The sequence below is a fragment of the Haemaphysalis longicornis genome, unplaced genomic scaffold (assembly GCF_048455015.1).
Source record: "Haemaphysalis longicornis isolate Haplotype H1 unplaced genomic scaffold, Haemaphysalis longicornis Haplotype H1 scaffold_13, whole genome shotgun sequence".
Taxonomy (NCBI): domain Eukaryota; kingdom Metazoa; phylum Arthropoda; class Arachnida; order Ixodida; family Ixodidae; genus Haemaphysalis; species Haemaphysalis longicornis.
The window spans coordinates 15,987,712-16,011,936 of record NW_027526233.1 but is presented as its reverse complement, the minus strand read 5'-3'; the positions used below and the strand labels follow the sequence as shown (position 1 = coordinate 16,011,936).

General features: G+C 46.6%; 1 protein-coding gene across 3 annotated transcripts in view; it reads right to left on the bottom strand.

Moving 5' to 3' along the window:
- Positions 1 to 21,776, bottom strand: part of LOC144164256 (uncharacterized) — a 43,540-nt gene extending 21,764 nt beyond the window's left edge. Inside the window, exons 1-2 of one of the 3 annotated variants that reach the window (XM_077694773.1) lie at positions 21,095 to 21,776; positions 4,910 to 5,922 (exon numbers count right to left, since the gene is read on the bottom strand). In XM_077694773.1, the coding sequence (XP_077550899.1) occupies positions 4,910 to 5,823 (914 nt within the window). In that variant the 5' untranslated portion in view covers positions 5,824 to 5,922; positions 21,095 to 21,776. The remainder of the gene's footprint in view (positions 1 to 4,909; positions 5,923 to 21,094) is intronic. The other 2 variants (XM_077694772.1, XM_077694774.1) reach the window with 2 other exon arrangements.
- Positions 21,777 to 24,225: the final 2,449 nt, after the last annotated feature.

Genomic DNA, 24,225 nt, shown 5'->3' with positions numbered 1-24,225 from the left:
TGATTCAATGATATCCAAGAATTTAATTAAAACCAGTTTTAGTGTTGGCTCTGTGAAGCAACATGTTTGGAAGCCGAAAGCCGTTGGCTGGCCATTCTCGACGTCTCAGGAGTCGGCATTCCGCACTTCTTCCATGTTGTCGGCTGTAAAATGCGTCTAAGCCTGTCATAACGGCTTAGAGTCGTAACGATCCCTACCCGAGGCGTACACAGTGGCTGAACGCCCTCCGCGTACCAGAGGCGCTCAAATGCAAGGCTCTTTGCCACAACCTTTCGAGCGTGCCTGTCTCGTGTCTGTGACGTAAAAGGCGTGTTCTCACGAGGCCGGGAGTCGGCTGCATGATTCGGCACTGTGACTGCAAGCAGCTGGGGCTTATGTCAGCACCACGCCAACGAGAACTCGCTAGCGCGTCAGTTGCAGTCCGCTCTCTATCTGCGTGCTAGTTCGTGGAGCAATGATGCTCGAAGAGTGAAATAGTGAATTCAGTATTAAAAACGTTATCCAGAAACTAACTCGTCAACTACGAAAAAAGTATCCGCTACCGGAGACTCGCACTTTGGAATTTCAAAACAATAGAGATAATGCTCCAAACGACATGGCTGCCGTTTCGACATAACGACATGGCTGTCGTTGAGAAAATATAAAGTATATAGCGTATAGCGAGGTTGTTTTTAAGTTCAATTTCAGCGTTCCCAGCAGTTTAGACGGCTATTTCTTGATTAACGCTAGTGCAGTGAGCGTCCCCCAAATTCCTACAAATATCTCATCTTTAGCGACTGCTTGTCTTAATCAATCAATCAAACAACGAAGGGGAATCACATTTGGTGTAGGTAGTAAGAAAACAAAAGCAACCGAATCGTTTAATTGTGAAGCGTAAAAGCAAGGTGCAGGAAGCACTTTTCAACTGGGTTACTTAGCAGAGCGGTCAGAAGCACGACCACACATTTGCGGTAGCTTCTCTGCTAAAGAGACCTGTTTAATGCGCCGACGCTACACAGGTGATGAGGCGCGACGTAGTGGAGGGCGCCGGATTAATTTTAGACCACCCGTGGATCGTTAAAGGCGCCGATATCTCGCACATACGGGCCTTTCGCTTTTCGCTTACATCAGAAAACCGACCGCCGCGGCCGGGAATCGAACCCGCATCCTTGGGCGCAGCCGCACAACGCTTGGACACTGAGCTACCCCGACACGTCTAAGATATTTCTAGCTGCGTACCAGTTACCGAAGCGTCGCATGTGCACTTGACTGGAACGACTTAAGCTTGATACAGTCTACAAACTAACAAACTAAAGCCACATTCTTCGGGGCACAAATCGTGCCGTATGTTAGTTTCAACTGCGCGAACGAATACGTGACCGGTAAAAAGCGAAAAGGCTCATGGGTGCATTGTCTGCTCCCGCGGAGCCCAGCCACTTCCGGTCCGAGAGCTCTCCTCGCCTCCCGTAGGCCGGCGGCTTTGATGCGCGCGTATGCGTGTTGTTCATTTGTTTTCACCGGAAAAACAAACGTTCATGCATCGCACATTGAATGAATAACAACGATGAATCCTTTTTTAATTCCATTTAAAATCCCGTGTTCCTCCCTCGCCTCCCCCCCCCCCAAAAAAAAATAAAGAAAAGTAAAGTGGGGAACAATACCCGCTCCAGCAAGGCTATGGCAGGTTTAAAGCCAATATAAAATAAATGAACGGGGCGAACAGCCAAGTTTTTTCTTGATTGAAGAAAAGTCAATTTGCAGGGTAAAAAAACAACTACTTTCCATGTTCCACAGGCTCGGGCAGCAGGCACATAGAACGTGAGAAGAGAGTCGGCAATCAAGGGTGTGATTGAAAGTAAACAAAGAAAACAGGTAGCAAAATGGCCTAATTGTGAAGTGCAGTGAATCCTATTAGGGGCTCCTTTGAAAGGAAAGCACCCTGTGACAAATAAACAACACGCACACACGCGTGTGAAAGTAACCGGCGTACGGGAGGCCAGGCGAGATCTCGAACCGGAAGTGGCTGGAGCAGATGACGTACCCATGAGCCTTTGCGCTTTTTACCGGTCACCTATTGCGAGTCCGCGTCGGCGGCCGGCCGACTGACTGTCCGCGAGCAGCGCAGTAGCGCAGTATAGCCAGCCGTCCCGAGTAAGCGTCATACGAAGCGTCATAGGAAATCCGCTAGGGGGATGCAGAGTGGAAACAGGACTTTCGAATGGATTTTTCAACTAAATAACGTCGCATAAAAGTTCCGAGAGTGGTGGGAACATTTCCTAGGCACTCCAGACTACAATTTGGGCAAGTAATCTCGCAAAATTTACAAATCATGTCAGCGTTCGTTTTAGTGGTTCATTTCGATTCGAAGTTTGAATTGGAGATCGCTTACACGGGCCGTAAGTACGTTAATGTTGGCTGAATACCTCCATTTCGCATCGGGAAATTAGCACCAGTTTTTGCCCTGGCAAACCTTGTGGTGCCCGCATTATACATAACTCATCGTGAGAGCATAAGCCGTCATTTTTGCCCCTCCGACGAATTGAGGTGTCGCTCAGACGGTTCGCTTTCTTTGGTCGGAGTTTCCCCACAAGTAGCACTCCGATAGTTAACGCCCCAGAATCTGAGAGTGTTGGTAGCAAATATTCAACCACAACGACCATGGCTGGTTAGTCAGTGGAAGCGGTTTTTCGCGTTGGGTTGAAATCAAGAGTCTTACCACCGAGTTTGGGATGTGGGCGTGATATGGGTTACCGGCGACAGGGGACGTGTTCGGTCGCGCTTTGTAGACGTTTCCGTTCTTTGTGGTACGTTTTTTTGTTGTTGTGATTTGCGTAAGGAAAATATTAAATACCATAGAAAAATAAACTTTTCACTTTCCCGATTGCCTGGTTAAAGCTTATGCACTCTTTTTTAAATGCTTCCCTAACATTCATTCACTTACCAAGTTTTATAACGCTCGGGAAGAACCAATAGGATAAGTTACCAAACTTACAGAAATCGTTACTTTCGGGGTAAATAGAACATCTAGTAACATTTTTACTAGCGTTACACCAAGCCTCGTGTCAGTGACGCGGATTTCAAGGCACAACACTACGTCGACAAATCACTGCAATAAACAGCCGGTACAACCTACTTGGAAACTAATCAAATGCCGATATTCGGCACGACACGGGCGAAAGTCAAAATGTTCCAGTCTGACGCTGTTTTAAAACGCATCTCCAACTTGTCTGAGGACATTTGAGTTAACGTAGCGGCCGTCACAAATGACGCAACTTTAATTCATTTTCTTCTTCGGGTTATTTAAATTGAATCTACACGTTTTCATTAAGGGCACACGTAACGCGAAATTACTAAAAAAATTACCTTTTTTGCTCCGCGATTCGGGAATTTCATCTTATGCACATTTTGCGTAATCACACTTTTCTTAGACAGTCGTATTTCTTGCTCAAAAGCAGTTTTTCACTAAGCAAGTATTAAGTGACCAGGCCCCTTTTTAGAACGCGCGCCGTGTTTATTGTCATTCTTGCCATCAAGAAACTTTAAGCTCCAGGTCAAAAGTATTGTTTGAACCAGCTGTGTTAAGAAATTGTTTGCAAACACTGCATGGTTGATTCTTCAGACAAGACAATCCCAATACGCTGAGCATGTTTCTTCTGCGCATTTGTGCTTCGGAGCCCTCGTGCCATAAAATCTTTGTTGCGCTTCACACTCTCCAAATTGAAACATTTGATGCTGTTCTTTCATGCAGTAATGGTAGCATTGCACGAGCCAGCATTTTGAAATTATTCGGATTGAGCCCTGGGAGCAACACCACCATTGTTGAGACTTCCGATGGCAAAGAAGACGACGCAGGCATCGAGCCCAGCAGACGGGTACCCCGGAAGAAGACGACGGCTGGGAGAGGCGACGAGATGGCTGCATAGAGGAATGGTTCCCTGTACAAAGTGTAAGTATATCTGCTTTCCATCGACGATGGCCTCCTCCCTTGCTTCTCTGGACGTTTTCCACAACCCTCAAGTAGCTGAAAGAGGTTGGCTACATGTGAAGATACTTTGCGAACAGAGATGCACGCCAGCTCACAAAATAGGCAAAGCAGGACAGACAGCAGGCCGAAAAGCGAAATAATGACTACGATGGTGGTTACGAAGCTTGTGCTCACTAAATAAATGACTTCAGTGGTGTCTTTTCAAAACAGTATTGTTTCTGAACTCTGTTTTTACCTTAAACTTAATTATCTCAAAGCAATGTTTTTTTTACATACCCACATATTGGCACAATTTTATTTTTCACCAAAAAAGCCCTGCTGGCGTCGGTTATGTATTTCTTTTCCTTTGAATATGCATAGTGTTATACTTCTCTATTCACATATTTCTCTAACCAACGTTAAGAGGTAGATGTCCTAGGATAGTCTCTACTGTGAACGGTTTACTGTCCAGTCAGCTGAACTCGGTGTCCAACCATCGATTTCACAAAAGGCGACAAAAGCCCTTCGGCTTTTCATGAAGGACAGAGGCTTAAGTGAGAGACTATCATGCCCACTTGTAGTTTGGAGTGTTGGGCACTTTTACGCGAAAAGAAAATCTATGAATTTCTTTGGCCAAAAATGCGGAAATTTTAAGTCTTTGGTATTAAAGGTGACAAAACTGCGCTCTCGTTCGAAACTATCTCTTGATGCGGCTGCTGTACTTGACTTACATTCTGTTATCTCCTTATTCAAACCACATTTTACAAAATATTCGCATCATTTACAATGTTTTTGGCCATGTCTAGTTTTTTTTTTGTTTAACATTCGCTTACATCGCAACGTATAGTCTAAGAGCGTCTTTTATTAGTTCTAACTTTTGTCTTCATTCTCGCAGTTTCATTTAGGAAATGCACAACTCTCTAGAAACACCTTAGAAAAAACAGTTCAAGAATTTTTCTTGCTTACTTTATGTCCAGGTTCCAGGGGCGACTGGTAACGACGCCCTGCTCTTTATACACTTGTAGGAGTCGCTCTGCGTTGCTCCCAATGCTGTGATTGTAGAAGAAGAAGTGCTCCACGCCGACAATACGATGAAACTCCACAAACTCGGCCAACCAGCTGGCTCTGTCATACTCGTAGTGTAGTGGCTTCACACAAACCGCGAGACGACCCTTCTTTTCACCAGGCCGGGTCTGGAGGGGCAAAACAGGTATCGACGGGCTCCACTGAAGCTCGTATGTTTCTTTCAGACGCACACGCGACGGCGCTGGTGAGCGGCTGTCATTTTCTTGGTACGGACAGTTAAAGAAAGCTGCGCCGTATTTTAACTTCCAGTTCTCGTTGATAGTCTTCCGACTTGCGGCGACAATTGTGACGTCCCCGCTTGCGTACTCTAACCTACAAGAGATTTGAGCGCCACCAACACTTGCGTATGCTCCTATCACTCGAACCGCAGGCACGTCCAGGCGTGAGTCAAGGTATGCCGAATAGAGGAACAATCTCAGTTTTGTTCTGGGATATGCGTCTGTTGACACCCAATCGCCACCAACTGACGGCTGCTCCTTGAACGTTTCGAAGTGCCCGATGGTTGAAGACCGCGGCGAGGTGACCGATGCTTCTGTTAACGAGGATAATCTCTCCCGTACGAAGGTCGTGGCAGGGGTTCTTGAAGGTTCTTCTTCGTGAAGAGTCAATATAACGTCAGCTTGCTCTTCTGCTCCTTGCACAGCCAATATTCGCGAAAATTGTAACAAAGAATGCGTCCAGAATACAATTGTTACAATCGCCGCCATTAAAGTCAATACGCTTGCGATCCTTGCAGGCCTGTTTTGGCGCCGATGCCGCTCGGCAGGCCGCACGCGTGGCGTCCAGCGAGTCATCTTCCCCCGTAGTGGACATTGATGCTTTCAGAATGGAATGCAGCCACTTGTTTTTTTTCCACTTGGATTCCAATGAAAATTTCCCTGCAAACAAAGTATCTGAAAAGAAAAAAAACATTCCCGAATAGGAGGCCATGCATTTGTGAGTAATATTTAGTACGAGAAGCGGTACGACTTTCAATGAATGGAACATCTTCTAGTTCTTTGTCAATTTGATAATTATTCCGAACTCTACAACACTCTAAGAATCACGAAGTTTTCTATGTGGGATGTCCTTTCTGCTGAGCCAGTGCCTTAAACCTAATCGCGCAATTTGCGACAAATTTTTATCGGAGGGGTTTATGTCGGCGTGGATGCCATTGCCAGTGGCAATTAACAAAAAAGTAATATCAGCCCGTGCGATCCACCTCAAGCTGAAATTTACTCAGTTCGTTATGCAAGTTTCATACGCAGCCAGTTATAATCTGCATAGTATAAATCTTCTGTGCCACTCATCTTGATTTAAAAAGCTGCTGCACTTAATTTTAAAATCACAATTTAATACCAGCTGTTGGTGTAAGCCCAGGTGCTAAAATTTTGATACTATTGTTGGAAATTAAAACGAAACCTATGCTTTTTTTGCATGGCTCAATAACTCGTTATTACTGTTAACAAAAGGGCTGTTGTTTGTAGTAATCACCAAAAATTATTTGTGATCATTTAAACAATGGCAGATGCATCAAACTAAGTAACGGCGGTAGATTTGTACAAGGAACAGCAAAGTCCCAATTTCACGGTAACAGGTGAGAGTAGCTTACAGGGGTAATTTTCCTTTGCCGGGCATGCAAAAACCGTGCAAGGCAGGGTTTGGTCCCTAAACTACCGATTGCCAGGAGAGGGCAGAAAGAGAGGAACACCGCTACCAGCGCTGCCGCTTTCGCGTCGAAAGGGTGTGAAGGGTAGGGGGGGTGTAAGGGTCTCAAGCGCAACATGTTACGCTCAATATGGCCACTGCGATGTTCTCGCGTTGGGGACAAGGTGCAAGACGGCAAGCCGGGTGCACTTCTTTTCCCTCTTGTCACGGCACTTACAGAAGACGCCACATTAACAACACGCGAGGTCATCCATTTTAAAAACGGCTGCCACAGTAAGCCGGCCTATTATCCCCAAATTGCCAGGTTACGACCCCGAAAGCTGAAAATCACGGGTCATGCGTAGTTTCAGGGTCATGCGTGGTACCATGAGTAGTGCCACGGGTGCACTGCTTCCCCTTTTATACAGTTATCGCATCAAGATTTTATTTTTCTTCATTTCTTTCACAGGTACGACAAAGCACGTTCCTCCCAGGAGGAACTGATGACCTCCACTTGTTACCGATAATTACGCAAACCTAATTGGATCCAGCACTTATGAAGTGGAGGGACGGGGGTGATTTGCAAGGTTTGGCGCCTCTTGACGACGTATTGTCGTAAGGACTTTCCCGTGCGGTGATAACTCTAATAGGCCGGTAGGAAATGCGGCCGGCCCACCCCGTAAACTTGTGTTTCCATGTGCGCTCTACATGTGGAGTCACTCCAAGCGGAAGAATTTTTCGCGCAAGAAAGACGCTCAAGATAGCGCCGTATTTGACTAAATACCCTATTATGTTGCATGCGAAAAAGCCGCCCAACCCATACTATATATGTAGGCCCTTTCATCGATACTCCAACTGTGAGTGACTAAAAAAGGCGCAATATCTTGTCTTCGAGTCTGTCTGTGACGTCACCGATCAGGCGTGCCGGCAAAATATCAGCCCGCGTCAATTTACGTTTTTCAGGAGATTTCATAAAAACAACATTGCTTTAACTGATATCAAACGGCGAATCACTTGCGAAACTGAAATGTTCTGACCTAAAAAATGGGTGAGATTCCCAAGGGGTAATTTTGACGTCTGCTTCTTACATAGTGGAGCTGCTTGAAATAAATGGTGTTCTCGGGGCCGGTTATTTAGAAAAAGTTTTCCTTGCAAGGTAATTCGAAAGATTCGCATTGTAAGCTTTGATCGTAGCCCTCATCTAAACATTGTGCGAACACTAATTATATGGATTACATACCCTTTCCGTGAAATCTAAAAAAAGATGCCCTGATTCAGCAAAGTAGAACTAATCGCCCAATGTGACATTCTGACAATTGCAGGTGTTGTTCACTGACTGAAAACTCTGGTTATTGATATGAACAACTCGGTATATTTTAACGAAAGCGTACTTAAAAACGGAGTCCGTATGGTTACTTCGTTTTGCGTGCTCAGAAGGAAAAATTGCCCTCCTGTAGAAAACATCCCTTAAGCTACAGCATAAAATCAGCCTCTTATTCTCCGCTATATTTCGGAGAATAACTTTCTAGAGAGAGCATTGGGTTGACGCTGAAAGCAACAAACTTTGACGAGAATTCATGAAAGACAATAGGCGCCTACAACGAAGATTCCCTAACGAGAACTCGTAAAGGACAAGAGGCGGAAGAGGCAAAAATGAAATCGACATGCCGCCCTAAAAGCTTTATATCTCTTTGAAGGCTTGTTGCCGCATTCTTTTTTACCGTTTTGCGCATCGATGGGAGCCACGTCGTCAGAAGCAAGCGAGCGTAAAGATGCTACTCAGCCTAATGAACTCCGGCCGGCACAAAGGTCAGAGGGAGCCTTTCGCGTAGTCAGGAGGAGGCAGAGTCCACAGAATGCGCAACGTGAGCTTTGGAACGCACCAGTGGACGTGACCCCGAAGCGCATCGTTTCACCCGGGTGGGCAGACGCAGGCTTGCTCAAAGTACAAACGTTAGGGATGGCCTACGTGTGGTGCATAATTCAAAGAACGCCAGGCCGATACGGGGATGGGTTGAAAAGTCGGGACGTGTGGGGCATACACGAGGGCGCACAAAAGGGGAATGGAAACGACTCGTTTCGTGGGCTTCACGAGGATCCGAATACGTGAAAGCATCGGGCATATGGGAAGAAGAGCTACTGAAATTGAGAGATAGAGGCAAGAAGTCGTGTACCGGTCGTTTGCAAAGACAGACAGAAAAGGTATTGCTGCTGAAGGATAGCTCTACAAAACGTGAATTTCGCGAGTAGCTAGTCAAACGCCCGAAAAAAAATAATATATCAAGCTGAATAGTCCTATGCATACATCGCAGCCATCACGTTCATGTACGCATATACTAGCTCAAGGTCTTTGCTTTTGAGCAATGGTTCTTATTCAGTACACCTCCAACACCATAATAATGCCATGTACCCAAACAAAACTAAGATAGTTATTCTTCAAAATAGTTTAACTGTACATTTGCCACACAGGAATAGATAGAGTTATCAACAGTAAATATGTGAGCAAAAATCGATTGGTAGTTCACACTAGAATAAGGCGGAAATCTTAGGGAGAGGCCCTCACCCTGCACATTGGACCGAAAAAAGGTTGTTGTTGTGTTGGGCGTGATGATGATATGTGTATCTCCGCAAAAACAACATAGAAGTAATACCTCACGTAAATAAAATTGCGTAGTTTGGCTATGGATAATCACGTATAGCAACCCTCATCCGGCTTGCCAAAGAAAAAAGAATAAACAGTATTCAGAAACCTGAAAATACAGTCACAAAATGGTGAAGCACTCATGATGCAGCAGCTTCATGATCGTTATAAGAATAAACATTAATAATTAAAAATATCAAATAATCAAGTTGTATCTAGCCCCGAGGTGTCGGCGACTGTGAGTAACTCTAAAGACAACAAAAATACAATATAACCTCAATGAACAAAACAAACGCACTTTTTCTCGGCCTCTTCATGGCAACGGCACGACGAAGACTCCCCCCCGATGTAGCTGCTATTAAAGAATGCGCCACGACGGCAGCAACGACGTCTTGTCGGAGGGTCTGTCGTTATTGCCCAAGAAAAAGTGCCCCTATATTCACATATTCAATGTTGCCTCACTGGTAACCGATGTTATTTTATACCAGCCAGCCAAGGACAGCTCTACACATCGTGCTTATGTGAAGCGGGACTGCATAGGTAATTGCTTGAGAGTTTGAAATAGGCCCCACTGAAGAGCTAACATCTCTTCATGAAAATGCCGAAAAGGGTTAATGTATTGACGCGTGTGGTAGATAAACAAGCAGGCGTAAGGAACACCCACACGTAGGATGACCTTGTAGTAAAAAAAAAGAGAGTATTGATTTGACTATTTTTATCAGCAGAAGGCACTTTGTTCCATTTAAATAACTTGTATTTATGGCACTTTATGAAAGTATATTCCAATCACTTTAAACACTTGGCAGTTATTTTCGTAAGCGCTTTACTGGAACAGACCACTTTGAAACAGGTACAGTAGAACGCCGATATTACGATCACCACTGTTGCGTTTTCCTGGCTGTTACGTTGTGCGCCATCGGTCCCCGCATAGCCACCGTAGGATATAATGTGTTGCGAACCCCGCAGTAACGTCGCAACTGTGGGCCCGTTCCTATATTATGCGCCGCAACCTGACACTCTGAAGTAGCTTGGGCACCGCCATTTTGGCTTTTGATGAGTCTTGGCCAGGCTTTGTTACAGAACTGGCTACAAGAAGCCGCAAGCGAGTTGAAGATGCCATCCCTAGATGGCCATCCGTCGAAAGTGCTATTGCAATCATCACTGAGCTTAGGACAGAAGTTTCACTTCCTAACGCCGTAAGTGCGTGATATTAGCGCCGCCGCACTGTTGCAATGGTGCCGTGCAGCGTTTTTAGATTTGGTCAGTTGGGGAAGAGCGCGGCCTTCCAGTCGCGCGGCACGGGCCGGTGCTACCGCCGACCACGTGGTCTCGCTGCGGTAGCATTAAATCGGTCTAGGTGCGTCGTCTGCTGCTCCTTCCTTGCTACTCTCGGCTTTTTCTACACCACCCATACCGCCACTTGCGCCAGTCCTTCTACACCGCCCTTCTACACACTGCGCTTTCTCACCAACGGTAAAGACGGTCGAAACGGCGAGCGAGTGGTACGGTGACCTCACGTCGCCTGATTTTGTTGTCGACCTTTACGAGTAGGGTGACGGCGAGCGAGGAGTACAGTGATTTTACGACGGATAACTAATTGCTCTTGGCAATACTAATAGTGCACATATAAATGCAAAAAAGACCGTTACATTTGGCAGTACGGGCAGAAACCAAGTTGGCAACAATGTAGCTCTAGATAGCGTGTGATTTATTTATTTATTTATTTATTTCGGTACCTTCAATGCCCAGGGGGCGTTACAGAAGAGAGTGGGTTTCTTTTTTACAAGGTATTGAAAAAATATATATACAATAAGGGGAAAATATACAAAGCAAGAATAGATGCGATGCCTTAAAGGCAAGAGCGAAAAAGTAAACAAATCACAGGAGGTAAAAACTATACATATGCATATATATATACATACATACACACATATGCATATATATACATTCATATACACATACACGTACATACACACCGAGAAAAAAAAAAACCATTTGGTGCGAATGGAAATATAACTCAAAAGCTGGGGAGTTATACAAAGACAGTTGTGAAAAAAAGACTATGTAAGAAAATTCAAAAAACTTGATTATACAATAAACAAGTGACGTTCAACTGCCGAACGAAATGCGCGCGCATCTGTGATTGTAGCTATTGAAGTTGGCAGGCGGTTCCACTCATCTGATGTTTTTGGTATGAAGGAATGGAAGCACAGATTAGTACTACAGTGAGGGACGTTTACTTTGAAAGGGTGATCAACGCGCTATGATTAAAGACGCCAGTTAGACGCCGGCCCATTTTCGTGGCTTTCCTCACTCTAACGTTCTCCCGGCTGTTACGTTTTCTTTTCCCGGTGCGGTGAAAAACGTATTAACGGGGTTACACTGTATCTACTAAACGAATTTGCGCTGTCTAGACGACCTTAGTGGACTCGGTGACAATTACTGAGACTCGGAGACAGTCCCTAAGTTTAGGCACCTGTGTTTCAGAATGACGGCAGAATGACCTGTGTTTCAGCCACGATAACTGACTAACGTGCAATTCATAAACATGGTATCATATTAGGCACGTTTTCGCACGTTAATGGTCACTAGCTTTTTCATAATTAATTGGCAAATCCTACAGGACTGTCCGCGCGAGTTGCGATCGCATGACTTTCTCCTGACTGCACAACCAGCGAAAAAACAAACAGCAGTTTTCACTGGGCAGTTGCATGGTATAAAGATAACGGCTGCAACATCCGAACCTGGCACTTCATAGAACACGACCCAAGAAAAGCTCTTCCCAGGAAAAGACAGGAGCTGAAGCTTTCAAAATATTTAGATTGTAATCAATAGGCTGGCAAAAATAACACCTTACGACGTAATTGTAATACCGTGCCGAAAAATAGTTCCATGCCCGGATCGGTTTTGAAGCTCTAGTGTGTAAAAGTGTTTTTAAAATTTATTACTCTCTACGAAAGTTACATGTGAAAAAAATAAACAGTTTACAAACATTTTTGAGCTCAGAATTCATAATACAGGTGCCCAAGGTGTTAATCATAAGTTTGAAGCTAAGTAATTTAGCTAAACATGATTAATCGTACGAACATCTAAAATACGGAATAAGAAAAAAAAAACAGCTTGATTTTTCGCCAGGACTCTGTTGAAGAAAATGGCAGCACAACAGATATCTTAATATTCGGCTCGCAAAAGTTATAAAATCAGAGTTTAAATATGCGGTATACCCTCGCACTGCGTAGTAGTGTATACCGCAATGTTCCACACAGACTGTCTTCGAGGGTTTGGGGGGGCCTATGATTCCGTCGCCGCTACCACGGCACAAAAACACTCCCGAGCAAACACGGTCCTACCTGACTGAATATGTTTTTGCAAGGTAAACAACCATCAACGAACTTTTAGGTGCGGAGTACCGTAGGACCGCACAAGGTCCGTCCGCGTCCGTGCGCATAGTATATGCAATCGCAAAAAATCAAACCGGCAGGATTCGAGCCCTAGTCTGGTGGACCAGACAGAGTTAGCGTCACTCGTCTTGCCCATTGAGCTACGACCGTGAGTTAGTGCCAAGAGTCAAACGGCTTACTCCCTCGCCTGTAACGGTGCGGAGTAGGGCCTTCCAATGTCCGTCCGCGTCCATTCGTGCGCACACCACCATCAAGCGAAAATTAAGCGAAATTCTATTTGACCCGTGAGTTGCAGTTTCATTCGGGAATAATCAAGGTTCAACTCACGGCTCAAATCGAATGACGGTCGGGGCGCAATTCGGATGTCACTCGGGGCGCAACTTGGATGTCATTTCGATTCCCCGTACTTCGCACCCTCGCCATCATCGACGGAGTGGAGATGCTTCCATTTTTTTGTTCACCAAGCACCACATATCAGTTTGGTCCGTAGTAAACAAACCTTATGAGACTACCACGCCGGCACAGCAAAAGCACTGAATATCGAAAACGTTGCGTTTCCCGGGTTGGGTTGAAACGCCCGTTTTGTTTTCAATTGTCCGTCTCAGTTCACAAATCCATTCATTGTAATTCTGTTGCAAAATCATTAGGTGAATTTCAGTATTTATCACGTGAATGGGGAAGTAAGGTCACGAATTGTTGCTGGCGACATTGTGGTCACATAAAGTATAGGTCCGCTAGACAGACCCCTCCTTTTCGTGTGCGCTTCACTTATAAATATTTTGGGTTGCTGCCCGTGTTAGATTTTCCGGACCCTTTAAAGTATTCACGAGAGCCACCGGCACACGGAGATACAATACTTACTCGAGGTCAACCCTGCTGCGGTTAATAAACAATGCCTGGGTAGGAATGAAGTTAGGGGGCTGGGCGTGCCCGGCGAGTCCTTACCAAAGCCACGGATGAGCAGTGGGACAACGAAGACGGTATTTCACGTTTTCAAAGTACGTACGAAGACAAGGCAAGCGCGAAACGGCAACAAACTCCATGAAACTGTTCCTCCTTTCCAAATAATGAAGCGCCCTGAGTGCGGCCACTAGGAAACGGTACGCCGCATGAACCTGTACCCCAGGGGGTTGAACATTGCAGACGCTGCCTGCTCAGGTACTGTGTCTGACTCCTTTGTACAAGGGCTGGGCGCGGTGTAACGCGCCACATTTCTTGCTTGGTTATGCGATTCAGAGGTTCGTAAACAATACAAAAAAGAACTCGTTGTACACAACCCAACTGGAATGGTAACTTTGTTCGAATGCGAAATTCAAGCTGCAAAAGCCAACAGCACACACAAAATTATATCGTAAACAAAAGACAGACGGAAATAAACTATAAGGGTCATAAGAGCAATATGACAAATAAGTCTACGTACACCACACTCATGTTACTTTGAGGGGCCCTCAATACCGTTATTTCATAACGTTCACCTTAAGCGTACAAAATCACTCGGACAGAGAAGGCAAGGACAAGCGCTACTTCCAACTGAATTTCATTGAATCGCGGTGCGATATATACCAGCGAAAAGACAAGAGATAGAGAAAATGTTACTAGCCGACATCGGTAGCCGTGTCAGATAAGGAGGAAGCGTTCGTAAAAAAGAACTGGTCATGGTAATGGCTGACACGTGTGGGACAGCGCCAAGTGATTTTGTTATTCTAATCTCTGTATGCTCGTAACCTTTTCTGTATCCCTTGTTTTTTTGCTGGTATATATTTCACCGCGATTCAATGAAATTCAGTCGGAAGTAGCGCTTGTCCTTGTCTTCTGTATCCGTGTGATTTTATGCGCTGAAGATGAACTGTATAGAATACAAACTAGCCCGAACGCAAACCGTTATTGGAGTTGACGTGGGTGTGTGGTTTTAATGAAAGTACAGCCACTAAAAAGCTCTAGCGAGCTGCGAGAGGTATCAGTGCAGACACGATGGCACATGGGATTCGTTACCTACACTTTGTATATATTTTAGGAACCTTAACAAAATATTCTCGTTGCGAGTTTCTAAAGGTAGTTTTTACTGAGGTGGAATATTTGTAATCGCTGTTATATCGAATGGTGTTACGGAAAGTTGATTCAATTTCAATATTGAGCAGGCAAATGTGAAAGTGAGGTCACAAATTAATGCTGCATGAATGCTCGACACATTGAAGTTCTTTTATGGCAAATTCAAGGCCATACGATTTTTAATGCTGATATTCCCGGAGGCAGGCCAGTTCTTCGGTAAATGAGTCGTTTGTAGCTTTATTACCAGTGCCCTGAGAGGAGATGCACTTTAGAAAAAAATTACCTATGTGCGGCACACAACCATCCCTGCAAATCGTTAGCGTTCTCGTGGTGTGTTACAGAACGCCATGTCCTGGTCTACGAAATTTCCACACTGAGGGAAAATTGAATGTGTCCGCCAGTCTACGTACTGTTATGGAACCGGACGCAGACACGTGGCCATGGCTGAGCCAGACCGAGTTTTATTCGCTTTTTTCTTCTCTCTCCTGATGGCCATGATAGTAGGCAGTCACCCTCCTCGTCTTGCATAATTCCGCAACATACTCCCGCCCCCGACGGTGACACTAGTGGGTAAGTTCAGAACAGGTTAGTATTGGTTCTGCCATAGATGGGTGGTCGAGTGTCATTCCTTTGAAGACGACAGGTGGCAGTTTGCGCCTGCTTTACCCTCCATCGATGCTTCGAGGCTGGATGCCTTCTTCTGGATACTCTCTTAGGTAGGACGGGGTTCCAAGTTTTGCTTGGGTCGGGCGGTATTATAAATGATGCAGTAAAGTTAGTCCTCGAGTGAGCATGGACAAATCGTGTTCGGAATGCAGCCTGAACCTTCTGGCCAGTGGCGCCCTTTCCTTTTCCTGTTCGCCTTCGACGTTCCTTTCTGCGTACTGGCTGAGTTTTAACCATTTGCATATGTATCGTCGCAATGAATCTTCGTTTTCTGTTTTCAGGCGGTCGAGCGGACGCTTGTCTTTCAGGTGCTTGAATTCACTTCTTCAGAGACTTACTGCCGAGCCACTCGTTTTGTAACGCTGGCACACGGGTGAATGTCTTCTCTTTGCACGCGGCACACCTGTCATCCGTTGACTTCATCCGAGTTTTGCGCATACGGGTTGTCTTCTTGGGTTTGGCCGCGGGCGCACCCGAGTCTGAGATGGTATCGTCATCGCTTCAGCGAAATGATACGGCGCCGGCTGCTTGGTCGAACTTGGTCTTGCTGCTACATCCCGCAGCCTGGTTCACCGACGACGTTGCAAATGTAGGGGCGCTGTGCTCCTCCGTGTTCTCTTCCGCTGAACACGACGAACTCACGGTTTTGGAGGCAGCCTTTGTTGCGAATGGGAGTGCTACAATGGCCGCGTCCCTTTTCAGGGAGGTGCCCCCTCTGAAAGGATCCTGCGTCGGTTGAGGTGGCGACAAAGTCTTCGTCGCGGTGAACGACGTCCTCAACGTTGCCTGAGATATTCGTTCCTTTGACAAAACCTTCGTGCGACTTATCGCGTATGAATACTTTTCGCCTTCTTCTAAGTCTGCCACAAAACTGTCAAAGTCGAGAAAGCTCTGGATATGACCGTCCAGCTTTCGATGTTCGTCTTGTTTTTGTTCTGCCATACGGTCCAAATCGATGAGCATACTTATATTCGTTGGTGACGATTCTAAGACCCGAATAGTGGTGTTGGCTAGTTCTGTTATGTCCGCCCAGAGGATGAACCGCGAACTGATAAGTTGGTCCACGACCTGCCTGTCATCTAAACCAGAGAGGGGAGCGACGCAAGGGTCGGGACTGTCCGATGGGTGGGGTTCATCTCCGGGTTCTAGGCGGGGGGTCTGTGTCCAGCACGCAGCCATGGCAGGCACCGTTCAAGGGTGAGGCCTCCGAAATGAGAAGATCCGACGTACCTGAGGCCACGCACTACCTTGAAGGCGCTGCGCCTTGAAGTCCGCTGGTCCGTCGTTCCCGTGTTTCACGGGACCAGAAATGTGTAGCGAAAGGGAACCAGTAAACGAGACGTCCGGCTATCAACAATGCTTACGAACGACTGCCGCGAGAGCCGCGCTCGTGCAGCTAGCCCCCACGGCCCGCCTCGTGGCGCGCTTCTTTCTCTTTATTCAACACGTACCATGTGTCACTACTACCGATCACATCATTAATAAGTAGCCATCTGTTGAGCTTTTACGAAGAGTGGTTTTGCAATGTCCCTGCAGTAAAGAAAAAAAGACGGAACCAACATGAAAGTTATCTGGAAGGGGCGCATGCCATCGCCTGGATTTAATCTTTGGGGGTCTTTCAATTTACTTTTATTTTAACTCGTTTTTTTTCTTTTTTTTTTTGTTTCACAACATTGTTCTTTCCTTTGCGCCTTGGGACGTCATTTAGAGAGAGAGAGAGAGAGAGAGAGAGAGAGAGAGAGAGAGAGAGAGAGAGAGAGAGAGAGAGAGAGAGAGAGAGAGAGACTTTATTTATGGCCAGCAGGGAGTGGGAGGTCGGGATGCGCAGAGCCTCCACATCCCACCCACGTTCACGATGTCTTCGGGACTAGGCCCCGCCGGCGTCGGCGTGAGCGGTGCGCGAAATGTACTCGGGAGTTCGTCCCTTTCCCCCCCGTCTGCGACTCGCTCCGCTTCTGCCTGGCGAGAGCAGCCTCGAGCTGCTGGACGGCTAGAGTTTGTGCGTCCAGGTCCGTCGAATATACGGCACTCGTTATATGAAGAGCACACCTATGAAACCCACGCTACACTTACGCGGCTGACAGAACATTGAACAGGAATGCAGGCCTACTAGCTTATTTTCATTTGCATCTCCACTTCCACTATTACACCTGGCTTCTTTTAAACACGTGCGGACTGAGAAACTGTATGGCAAGAAACAAGCAACCGAAAATTCCTAAGCGTAGCCGAATATATCGATATATGTAAACGCAAAAATTAGGTTGATTTTTATTTTCATGATTTGCACCCTTAAGCTCAGAATTCATGAATCACGGACATCATAATCAGCAAGCTTTGACAATCTGGAATGTTTGGAGGTAGGTATCGCTGTTTTTATTAAAAAGCTACAAAGAACACTTCTCAGTTTATTTTTGTAAGCTTTCCCGGCTACCATACAAAAAGAAATATTCGCTTTTCTTTTTATGTAGCAGGAGCATCTATCATGGGAATGAAATATTTTTGGGGGAAAATGGAATTGAAATGAAAAAAATCACTGGGCTCCTGTTTGAATCTCAAGCCTACAGTACTGAAAAATTAGCAGCGCTGCACGCAGATGAAGGCCTGGATTTTATTTCAGGGTGAAAGGGAACGCTGAGAATTCCGTTTATTTGTGGCTGCGGGTTAAAGCTGCGACGCGAAAGACTTATGCCTTCCATAGGTCACTTTGTGTGTGTGTGCGTGTGCGCATATGTGCGTCTGCGCGTGTGCGTGTGTCCCTGCGTGCATGCACGTGCACGTGCGTGCGTGCGTGTACGTGTGTGTGTTTTGTACGTGTGCGTGTGTGCATGCGTGCATGCGTGCGTATGTGAGTGTGCGTGTGCGTGTGTGCATGCCTGCATACGTGTGCACGCGTGTGCGTGTACGCGTATTTGCGTGTGTGTGTGCAGGCGCGCGTATGTGTGTGTGCAAGTGCGTGTGTGTGGGTGGTTGTGAGTGTGGGTGGGCGTGTGTGTGTGCGCGCGCGTGCGTGCGTGTGTGTGCGTGCGTGCGTGTGTGTGTGCGTGCGTGCGTATGTGTGTGTGTGCGTGTGTGTGCGTGCGTGCACACGCGTATGTCAGAACTTGGGTGTGTATTAATTGACCGTTAATAACATACGGCCTATCAAAGGGAAAAAAAGGTTTCACTTCTTATAAGATTGCGTCCTTTGTGCTTCGCGTTATTCACAGCGTTCCTGCCATTGCTGAGGTTTTTTCTGGAATAAACCGGCTCGAGTGACATCAGAGATAATTGAAATGGGTGACCCTTACAAAGTGATATTCCTCTGGTCCCAATTCGTCTATCTGAAGTAACCGGAGCAAGAAACCCAAGTGCGCGCAACGAGCCTTCTCGCTTGCAGCATCAGATATGCCGTTGGGCTTGTCAGCAAGGCCTTCTGGGCGGAAAACTGGTGGAACTTTCGCAAACGAATCTCGGGGGTAGTTTTTCGCTGGTCTCCGCTGCTTGATGCGCGAATTCAAAAGAAAAAACCGGACAATTACACGGTAGAATAATTCCGTTACGATTAAAATTTTCTTTATGTCCCGCATTTTCGTCTAGATACTGTTGTGTACAGTTACAGATTTGTAGGGCGATAGAGAGGATTTTGAGAATCTGAGCAATGCGAGGAACACTTTTGTGCCAGAGAAAGAATCTCGCCGTCCTTGTAGATGCAACGACGACATTGGTTTTTTCCTTTGCAAGCCAGAAACGTGGCCGCCACTCCCATACTCCCTGATTACTACATCGTTTGTCATTCCAGCTAAATTCACCTGAATACTCACGTATCCGTTTTCCTAGGATAGGAAGAAAAAAAGTCCGAAATAGGTACAAAAATGACCTATATCCCTGTAGGCGGCAGTGCGTGGTGTTTCTCTGCCATTTCTTTTATAATACAATTTTAATTATATAATTACTATAAAAACAAATAGAGTTATATATATGTACATGTGAACACAAGAAAATAGAACTTCGAACATGGTAGCGTCCACGATTGTTGCCAATGTTTCGGCAAGAGACTTGCCTTCGTCAGGGCAGACCCTCGCCTGGCTGGCACGCTTTATATAGGGGTAAGTCCCCAGGTGAGAGGAGCGAAGGAAGTGTAATGCAGGAAGCGGATTGGTTTGGGAGAATGCAGGGGGAGATGTTGAGGGGAAAGGAAAAGTGCAGTTTCAGCCGCGAAGTCAGGTTTTTGTGGATATTCCCGAAAATTCTTGGAGAGAAAGGTGGAGAGGGTGTTTGTTGCCGCGCCGCGTGGATTGATTTGGAAAGGCGTGGCAAATAAATCGTTTGCCCTGAACGGAAATAAATGCGTACATAAAGTTGTTCATGTGCAGCTTTCCAGCTCATGGCAGTCCTTTCAACAGTGATTCTTCTGCAATTTTTTTCCCGAAATCAAAATTCTTTTGCACAGTTAATATTTTGGGTGAATACTTGCCTTGTGCACAGTTTCAAGTGACGCACGTTGCGCGACTGGGTTCCTGAGCCTTGGGAACTATCCCATAGAAATGCATGGGGAGTTAGATTTGACAGTAAATTACACAAAAAAATATTCAGAAACCTGAAATCTCCTTTTAGCGTTTTAATCTTCACGTTGACTTCTAGCATTATGCCAAATATCATTTTCCTAAAGTGGTTTGTCTAGGTTCCCGAGAGGCTGTAATTTTGAGCGAGAAAGCTGGGTATGATTAAAAAATCTACAATTATAAAACAACCTCGCGCTGCTTCTGGTCGACTTGAGTGTTCGGTTTTTTTGTATTCGAATTCGCGGATTCTACCTGTGAATCATTTTTATGGGCGCGCATCCTATATCCACAGGAGTTATAAAATTCCCGCTTTTGTGAGAAATACTCTGGGATATTTGTTTTGTAAAAGTGCGATTTTCTTTTTTGATAAATTTGTTATCGTCTGATGTAGACTGTTTAGAAATTTTTGCACAGGTCTGAATCCTTGAAAATTGCGACTTATGGCAGCTGACAACCTCCGGTCGAGACACAATACATGGGAGCGTAAATTGCTTTCAACTTTTCTGCCACCAAACTGCTTTCCCCTGAGGCTATTCCGTGCAAACCAAAACGACCGCTTTACCTTAAAATCCAACAATAAATAATTCACCAAGCTTTTCAAAAACAAGTATTTAAATGTCAAACGTAAAGAGCGACGTAGCAAGAAAACTGCTGGCACCTGAAATCTCAGTCTATGCAGGAATAACTGTGATACGAAACTTCACTAGTCACCAAGCCAGCGAAATATAGGCTGAGGACAGAAAAATCCAAAAAAGTGCATTTATACTTCGTGTTGCTGGTCTAGCGCCACCGTGGTGTAAGAGGTGCGACCTAATTGTTGCGCTTGCGTGCAGTTATCCCTGAAGAAATTAAAATCGTTGGAGATTTTAAAGAGAACTATGTAATCGCCCTTACAAATGTTTATATTTTGTCACTGTGTGAAAAGAGTGAACAAAATGTGTTTTAATACTGCTATGCTGGTCGCTTTTGATGTAGTTCTCCAAAGTGTGGGAAAATAGATACTGGCAGCTATTTGGAATGCTATTTGGACAGATATTTGGAATGTCGCCGTACATTCAAAACTTGAGAGAAACTATTAAAGATATCCCATCCTTTCCAAGAATGAGCGCAATAATCTCTAAGATAACTGTCGTTTACTTACATATGGAATTGCTTGCTGGGCGCCAGAAGAGATGCAAAATAGTCGGGGTTGTTCACGTCACCCACAAGTCCTCTCTGAGGTGAGTTGATAAGAAGGTGTCGGAAAGAAGGTTGATGGTCTCATTTCCAGCGCTGTCACAACGATCCATTGAAGCCGGCTCGTAAGGGCACAGAAGTTCGCTCAAGATACAGTCAAGTACACTAAAATACTAAAATGCAGTCACTTGGAAAGTCACCCAATGCGACTAGGCAGTTAACGTGTCAACTTCAAAACAACAGGCCGGCTCAAAGGCTGTAAAGAAATACTAAGATGGCCATTTCCATTTCGCAAAACTCCCAGCGTTGTTGGGACGTCGCTAACGGAGAAATCTACGTCGTTGCCGAGACGTGCAGGCACAAAAATAGAGGTGTTGGCAATTGCAGCGTGAAACAGGGAGGCATCTCGGCAGCCAGAATTCATAAAAACCGCGCGCAGCTCAGCGGGGCTCTCCCTAACGCGTCAATGGTCCGGGTAAAATATGTGCGGGTGTCAGGGAAACTCCGTGGCTCAGTTTTCTCTCGGCGTGCAGAGGTCGGGGTTTGTGGCGGTAGTGCGGTGGCGGCAGCGGAGCCCCCTCGGAGGCGGGCCAGCGTGCCGGCACTCTCACATCGAACGCTTTCGCGCGCGTGCGTGGTGGCGGCGTTCGCGATACGGGGCGGAAAACTCGCAGGAAAGAGAGCCTCCTCCCCGCCGGACGTCCGGACGTCTCCGCGACGAGAAGAAGGGAGCGGCGCATGCCAGCTCCAGATTTCGGACGACACGAAAATATACCATTTGGCTGGAGGCGTAAGTGAAGTGGGATCACTGGGTTTTTCGTTCTTCGTTTGCAAGCTCCTTTTGAAGATTAGAAGGACGAGAAGGATCGAAGTATGGAACAGCCGCTCTTCGCTTAGCGAGGCTTTGGGCAAACTGGGGTGCACGCCGCATCACGGTGAAGGCTCTTCAGCATGCTGGGTAATCGCCATACACCACACCGGGCCTGTGACTATCCTTTCAAGAGCGCTGCACGCAAAGCGTGACACGGCAGTTTTCAACAACTTTTCGTATGGAAGTGTCACACGCCTTCCAAACTTTTCACACGCCTTCCACGAAGGCTTCAGATCACGAAACAGTAAAGCGGCGGAAAAAAAAAATAATTTAGAAGGAACAGCACCGACCGGCCGTGTCTGATAGCTATATAGAAGTGCCTAAATGGTGCATTACAACGGCAAGAACTTACAGAATAGTGGAGTTACAACGCATGCGCACGAAGCGCGTATCACCAGGTGTCTCCTCTGGAAGGCCAATAAATTGGGTTCCAACACCACCTATGGAAGGGCTGCCGGTCCTATTGGAAACTAAAGTCACCAGGGAAAAGCCGGAAGGAGCCAAAAAAGGGGCCACTGGGAATGGAGCCACACAAATCCCCTTTTCAGCAAGAGTATCATAGAAATTACGTTTGATGGCCTTTGTAAAAATACAGGTAGAAATTTAGTGAAAATCTGTTCTGCAAGCTTTATTTATCACGTATTGGGCTCCTAAGCAACTGGGTGATTCCACGAAAAAACGAGAATGCGTGTACACGCGCATATGTTTTTGTTTATTTCGCGTATTTTTATGACTTATGCGCAAGGCAGAGAAAAGCACAAAACTGCAGTCCGTTCTCCCGCAGCGTGCGTATTCCGGCAGAAAAAATTCGACAAGGTGGCGTGTGTTACGCTTAATTTCCTTGCGGCTGCAGTTTTTTCCAACTTCGGTGCTTGCGCATGGCAAGGCTTGATTGTTTTGGCTAAAATTTGCTTTAAAACAAAGACTACACCAAAATGACAAACAGGTCAAACAAATTTTGTCTTTCAGCCGTAAACACAAAATCTGAAAAAAATGTGAAATTCCGCCGGACGCCAGATTGTCGCTAACTTTTACACTCTCTATCTGTCATCGTGACCAGCTTGCCAGTAATCGGTAATGTCGATCAGATATTTGTAAAAATATCTCTAAAATATGGCTCGTCAAGAAAAACTGTAAATATGCACAAAAAGAGATTTATTTGAGAGAGAGAGAGAGACAACTTTATTGGCTAGCCTGCAGAACGAGAGGATCGCCTCCTAGAGAGGCACCCTATCGTGACGCGGCCTGGACGTCCTCGTGGTGTGCGCCGCAGGCGTCGACTGGCTCGGCTGACGGGCAGTGAGGGGGTGGATCCCTCGGCCTCGCCGCCTCCCCGAGTCTCTGCCGTGCGAGAGCTGCCTCGAGCTGCTGGACGGCCTGGAGTTGGGTCGTGTATTCGGACGAAATCATGGCACTCGTGAAACTGTCCGGCAGCCGCGTCGGGGCGGCCGCCTCGTCTGGGTTGCGTTCACAATCCTACAATATGTGGGCCAGAGTCGCGTTTGCTCTCGCGCACACACAGCACTGCACGCTGTCGTAGGCACCCGGACACACGTATTGCGCCAACACGGGTGTGATCACAGAGTTTGTCTGTAGCTGTCTGTAGAGCACGGCCTCGGCCCTTGTGAGCCGAGGATGAGGTGGTGGCATAGTTCGTCGGCTGAGCCGGTACCATTGGAGGACCTCGGTATAGGTCGTGAGGGGTTCGTGGTTTATGGCCGGCTGCCTAGCCGAACGAGAGGCGAGATGGGTCGCCGCGCGGTTGGTGAGTTCGCGCGCGGCGGCATCTGCCGTCTCGTTGCGATTGGCGTGGCCGTTGCTGGAGCCGAGCGAGTCCATGTGCGCCGGGAACCATCGAAGGGACGTGGCGGACACTGATGGGGTCGTGGTGTTGCTTCGCACTTTCACTGCACTTTCACACACACTGTTTCGCGCATAACTGAGTATCGCGGAGCGCGAATCACTTAGCACTGTGGTGCACTGAGGGTCCGTCAGGGCCAGGGCAATGGCCGTCTCCTCGGCATGACGCGCGACCGGGACGCGGAGACTGCAGGCACTGTAGATGTCACCGGTGGTAGCCCTGACTGCCACCGCTGCGTACGTGCCGGGTCGGTCGGGGTACTCGGCGACGTCAACGTAAAGGGCCCCGGTGTCGCGGGCGTAGAGCTCCGTGAGGGCCTTGGCTCGGGCGACTCGTCGGTCGCGGTTGTACTCGGGATGCATGT